Source organism: Apis dorsata, unplaced genomic scaffold (genome assembly GCF_000469605.1).
Source record: "Apis dorsata unplaced genomic scaffold, Apis dorsata 1.3 scaffold_74, whole genome shotgun sequence".
NCBI classification, from domain to species: domain Eukaryota; kingdom Metazoa; phylum Arthropoda; class Insecta; order Hymenoptera; family Apidae; genus Apis; species Apis dorsata.
Genome location: NW_006263372.1, coordinates 2,505,637 through 2,512,318, shown reverse-complemented (window position 1 = coordinate 2,512,318; position 6,682 = coordinate 2,505,637). Strand labels below are relative to the sequence as shown.

At 34.9% G+C, this 6,682-nt stretch overlaps 1 protein-coding gene across 8 annotated transcripts in view; it reads left to right on the top strand.

Annotated features, from left to right (window-relative positions):
• LOC102680787 (teneurin-m) overlaps positions 1–6,682 on the top strand; it is a 605,289-nt gene that overhangs the window by 514,033 nt on the left and 84,574 nt on the right. For 2 of the 8 annotated variants that reach the window (XM_031507999.1, XM_031507998.1), the window contains exon 2: positions 3,646–3,718. The exons of the other annotated variants lie outside the window; for them this stretch is intronic. In XM_031507999.1, the coding sequence (XP_031363859.1) occupies positions 3,682–3,718 (37 nt within the window). In that variant the 5' untranslated portion in view covers positions 3,646–3,681. The remainder of the gene's footprint in view (positions 1–3,645; positions 3,719–6,682) is intronic. 8 annotated transcript variants of the gene reach the window in all.

Genomic DNA, 6,682 nt, shown 5'->3' with positions numbered 1-6,682 from the left:
CATTCTATTTTCATTCTTCACATCAACATTTGAAATTCCCAAAATAATTGTGAATCACTCTTTGAAAAATACGAGTGTCAAAAAAATCATTCTATCTTCATTCTTCACATCAACATTTGAAATTCTTATATATAGAATAATTGTGAATTATTCTTTGAAAAGTATGAGTGTCAAAAATCATCCTATTTTCATTCTTCACATCAAAATTCTCCAAATAATTGTGAATCACTCTTTGAAAAATACGAGTGTCAAAAAAATCATTCTATTTTCATTCTTCACATCAACATTTGAAATTCCCAAAATAATTGTGAATCACTCTTTAAAAAATACGAGTGTCAAAAAAATCATTCTATCTTCATTCTTCACATCAACATTTGAAATTCCCAAAATAATTGTGAATCACTCTTTAAAAAGTGTGAGTGTCAAAAATCGGGGGAAACCGTAATCCCTACGGCCAATTTGGCCGGAATGCTCGGCCTTCTATCCACGCAATTTCAACCTGCAATTATCGTGAGTCATCGCGAACTCTTACAGATTACGGTGTTATAGAGGCGAAGCTTCTTAGCTGCGATCATGATAATTCCGTCGGGGGATACCCGTCTATTCTACCTGTTGGTAATGGCCTTCGCCTCGAGGGTCGAGTCATTCGTGGGAGGATCGATCCCCCTCTCGACGTATCCGATCCATGAGAAAATAATACTTTTTATTAAATACTCCCCACGAACAATCGCGCGGTTCTTGTTGCTGCGAATAATACGATCGTGACTCGCTCGAGGAAAGGAAACACCTTTGAACGAGTGTCCAACGTTACTTCCTTCGAATCGTTTCGAAATTTAAAGTATTTATTAAAAATTCTGAACGAAAGTTAAATTCTAACAAAAGATATTATATGTATGAGGAGATCAGGCTTATCTAATCTTGTTCTTCCTTCTTCTAATTTTTTCTCTAACTCGATTTTATTAATTTTTATATATATTTGTGTATATTATTATATTATATTATTGTATATTAAAAATTCTGAACGAAACTTAAATTCTAACATAAGATATTATATGTATGAATAAATCTAGGCTCTAACTTTTCCTCTAACTCGATTGTATCAATTTTTATACATATTTGTGTATATGTATATTATTATATTATATTATTGTATATTAAAAATTCTGAACGAAACTTAAATTCTAACAAAAGATATTATATATATGAGGAGATTAGGCTAATGTCTATCTCCATTCTTTAATATATATAATATATAAGAATTAATTATATATAGGATAATTGTCTAATCTCGTTCTTCCTTCTTCTAACTTTTCCTCTAACTCGATTTTATCAATTTTTATAAATATATATATGTGCATGATGGTGAGAGGAGCATGCTTCTCCATCCATTCTTTCAACCTGTGGTCCTTGTATCGGAGAACAACAACAACAACAACAACAACAACAACAACAACGAAGATCTCAGGTTGCCTCGAAAGCCAATTAACCGAGGAAGTAATTTTGATTTACGTAGCCACGGCCTGCATCCTTTAGGCATCCTGGAGGAGTAACGCTGCCAACGGGAACCACTTTAAGGGGGATAAGTTATGTACGTGGCCGTGGTCACCTGCCGCATCGGCCCTCGAGATGCCTTCCAACAGCTCGTTCGCAGCTGCATCGTCTTTGGACGCGGCGAGAAAAGACAAAGGAACCGCGGACGCCATGTTCGACAAGATATCCGATATTGAAAATTTTTGAATCGTACTCCTTCCCTTCCAAACTTCAAAACTTGTCGGTTTTTCAGAGTACGAAAATAATATGTTTTTTTACAGAAAGAGAGGGAGACAGAGGGTTGTAGACTCAAAATATACACCCCTCTTTAAAATTATCTCCTAAAACACTTCTTATTCATATTTTCCTCGAACACTTCCTTAATGTTTGCACCTCTTTTTCAAAAGATTGAAAATTTTTGAATCGTATTTCTTCTCTTTCGATTCAAAACTTGTCGGCTTTTCAAAGACATTCGTACGAAAATAATATGTTTCTCTACAGAAAGAGAGTGAGAGAGAGAATTATAGACTTAAAATATATATCTCTCTTTAAAATTTATTGTCTCTAAAATAAAATACTTCTTATCCATATTTTCCTCGAAAGCATTTTCCTCGAACACTTAACCTTAATGTTTGCACCTCTTTTTCAAAACGATATCCGATTGAAAATTTTTGAATCATATTCCTTCTCTTTCGATTCAAAACTTGTCGACTTTTCAAAGACACTCGCATGAAAATAATGTTTCTCTACAGAAAGAGAGGAAAAAAGAGGGTTGTAGATTCAAAATATGCACCCTTTTTTAAAATTATCTCCTAAAACACTTCTTATCCATATTTTCCTCGAACACTTCCTTAATGTTTGCACTTCTTTTTCAAAAGATCGAAAATTTTTGAATCGTATTCCTTCTCTTTCGATTCAAAACTTGTCGACTTTTCAAAGACACTCGCATGAAAATAATACGTTTCTCTACAGAAAGAGAGGAAGACTCAAAATATACACGCCTCTTTAAAATTCATTATCTCCAAAAACACTTCTTATCCATATTTTCCTCGAACACTTCCTTAACCTTAATGCACCTCTTTTTCGATTCCTCCAGAAGAAGAAGAAGAAGAAATAGAAGAAGAAACTACAACTCTTTTTTCCAAACGTTCGTCTGGATTTACTTCGTCGACGTCTCCGAAAGGGTTGCGTTCTAATCCGAGTCGACTCGAACACGTGAGTCAGAGTCACCGGACACCTTGAACCCCCGTCGAAGTGGGTTGGGATCGTGGCAACCTGTGCCACCCTCGCCAACCCCAAAGATTGATGGTGACAGGGCGGAGGGATAGTCATCGATTCAAGAGAGAGAGAGAGGGAGGAAGGGGAGAAGTTTAAAGTTTCTCCCGCTGAACACGCATTGCCTCTTAAATACACTTAAGCTTAACAACCGTTTCTTTTTAGATGGTGGAGAGTCGATGATGAAGAAATTGGGGAGAGGAGGAAGCTTCGGCTAAACTTTTGGATTTTAAATTTATATCTCGGCAAAAGAATTATTAAGATTGAATGGATGAATCATCTTTTCATCGATCGACTAATATGTGCTCCAATTTTTCACAAATTTGAAAAAAAAAAAAAAAGATAGATTCTGGTGTAATCGGTAACGATAACAATTTAATTAATAATTGCTTGAAATTATGCGATTAATAATACGATGATATTGCGCGTGTCGTACAAGCTTTTATGTTATTGCGTTACTAAAATTAACAATATCGTAATTTATGCCGCACCAGGTATATATATATATATATATATATATAGTTGTTGAACGGCCACTATCGAAAGGGGAGGAGGGGGCATATTAACGATTTGACAATTCGAATTATAAACAAATGGACGGGAATCACAGAGGCCGGCACAAATTTGCTGTATGAAATATTCATCCATCTTCGAACTTGTTAAACCGTGCCAATCGTAATAACAGATTAAACCGCATTATAATAATAAATCGGAGTGTAACATAATTTCCCAGTTTCGAAAGAGAAAATAACGATCCATCGTTAACAATTTTGCTGATGGATACGTCTTAACATATAGAAAATTAATTATATCTAACAGAATTTTTCCTTTTTGTTCCAGGTACGTACACACGATTTTAACATACGATGCACACTGATGCGCTCCACTAATACAGACACGGACGAGACGTCGTGTAAGTAAAATTTCAAGGATTCTTTTTCCTCCTCTATTCAATATATAAATGTTCCTTTTAATCTTTCACACGCATCTAAATATATATATATATATATTTATAATACATTTTTTTTAATATTTGTTCGATGAGACATCGATTTAACCAACTGTGAAACAATTTTTTTTTTTTTATCCTGAAAGTAGTATAGGAAAGTTGTTGGAAATTTAAGAAGAGAGAGAGAGAGAGAGAGTGAAGAAAAAAAGAATTTGGCGCAACCTATTAACATTCAACGAGAAGAAGAATATTATATGAGAAGTTTTCTCCGGCTCGTTTAACATTTTCACGCTCGAACGGCGAATAAAACTCGATACCTTCTTCGCTTTACCCAATATATATTATAGATAGGACGTCAGGATCGATACATTTTTCGAATACATTTTTCCCCCCCTCTTTTTAATCGTTGTTTAAATGAAATTCAACGTTTCAAGAAAAATTTAATCCTAAACTCTGCAACTTCGTTTCAAATTATTTATATACGTAGCAAGAAACGATATATCTTGGAACAAATAATAAAAGAAATAATTGCCTACAACTTGTAACGCGTTTCGAAAATTTCTGATCCTTGCGACATACGGAAAGCGGCCTTCGACATCTGCGACCAGCTAGCCAACTTCTCGAGAACCCGTGGTCGGCTTGTTTGTTTACGGCTAAACACCGAATCACCGGTGATTTTCCAAAGGTTCGCGGGTATAAACGGGTTTAGAGGAGACTCCCACGACATGTGGTCGGCCCTTTAATGGAGGAACGGTTATGATTCTTAGCCTCTCCTTTCGATTTCTTTTTTTCTTTTTTTCTTTCGACTTCCTCGAGGAAGAACGTTCACGGATCACGGGCCTAATGTTCTTTTAATTGGCGTGCGCCATTGTTCGACGCAGGCAACGAGTATCCTTTCCTCGAGGTGATCCCCGTTCCTGGAACCGATTTGTTATCGTTTGAAGGATGAAGGCTCGCATAATTTTGCAGGAATCATTTTTTAAACGCAATAAGAGTAAGAATGTTCAAAATTTTGGAGTTCAAGTAGTAGTTAATTGGATTCAATGTGAGTTTCCAGTGTGAATTATTATTATTATTTATTTATTTTGAGAATATTTATTTGTACGATTTTTTAAAGATTTTTTAAAATTCTAAAATCCAACAACGTATCGTAAAAGAAAGATCGATTCTTCCTTCTTAATTTTTCTTTAAGAAAAAAGTATATGTATTTCTCCATTGGAAAAAAGGAACCATGACTAATTTCCTTGTGAGAGAACTCCATTACGATACGAAGTATCGAAAGAAAAACATCATCTCGCAACGCAACACGTTTCCCTTTTTTCCCCTCCACCTTGGAAAAACATTTTAAACGAAGAAAACACGGCAAAGGATTCCAAGAAGCCTCCTCCCTCCTTGATCCACGTGGCTATCGTTTTCGCGATGTTATTCCATTATTATTGGTTGGCAAATAACAATAGAGTCCACTTCTCGAGGACATCTCTAATACAATCGAGTTTAACATTTTCAAGCCATTGCAGCCTCCTTAAATCTTGGCCAGAATTTTGACCTGCTTTCAAGTCCACGTGAATTGTTTGCGCAGCCGTCCCCAGACGGTTTATCCGGACAACGATCACCTGGATCGTCTCGAGAGAGGCTTGTTAGAATGTTTATCCAACCAATTTTCCGCCAAGGGAGAAAATGGCCGCCAAATATCCTGCTCGTTATTCGATACACCTCTTGACACTCTTGGATGGAAAACGATTTTTATTTCGTCTCTTGTTTACCTCTCGAAGACTTGTAACTGCCTTTTTTATTTAAATTTTTCATTCGAGCTATATTCTCCATCTTTGAATATAAATTCTAAAAGAGAAGCAACAGTTTTCAATTTTTAAAACAATTTTTCCAACACAGAAGAATTAACATGGAAAAATTTTTCGATCTATAAAGAAAGTAAGAAAGAAACTCGAGATTATTTTCCAAGATAAACATAAAGATTCGCAAAAAGCGAACGATAATCGCCTTGCTTTTGCAAAAAGGATCATCTCTTCGTTGAAACTAACCCTATTTTCCAACTGACAGGGTGGTCTCGTCACAGGTCCTCTCGCTTCCCAATAGCCCCTTGAGCTACCTAAAATTACGAGGTCCGGCCAATGACTCGATTTCCGATCTCCTAGTCGTTTGTTTTTCCAATTTTCCATAACCCAAACTAACAGGGAAATAGAGATAGGTATAAAGTATCTTCTGTAAGAATCTAGCTATAGTTGAAATGATATAAGTGAAAAAATAAACTTTTTAAACGTGAATACGTAAACTGTTCACTGAAATTTATTGTTCAAGTCAATTTGATTTTTTTCTTCCATGTGCACTTGAGATCGATCGTAACAGGAAGGCGTTTAATCGGCATTTTTTTTTTTTTTTTTTTTTCCAAATGGGCTTTTTTTTTTTTTTTGGTGATTTTTATTATCGAAGAATCTATGTGAGAAATCGCAAACGATGAAACGAAAATACTGATTTCCAGAGAACTATTCGCTAAAATTCCCTTGATTTTGATTTTTTTCTTCCTAATTGGCATTCTTCTTTTTTTTTTTTGGTGATTTTTATTATCGAAGAATCTATGTGAGAAATCGCAAACGATGAAACGAAAATACTGATTTCCAGAGAACTATTCGCTAAAATTCACTTGATTTAATTCGATTTGATTTTTTTCTTCCTAATTGGCATTCTTCTTTTTTTTTTTTGGTGATTTTTATTATCGAAGAATCTATGTGAGAAATCACAAGTGATAAAACGAAAATACTGATTTCCAGAGAACTATTCGCTAAAATTCACTTGATTTAATTCGATTTGATTTTTTTCTTCCTAATTGGCATTCTTTCTTTTTTTTTTTTTTGGTGATTTTTATTATCGAGAAATCTATGTGAAAAATCACAAACGATGAAACGAAAATAC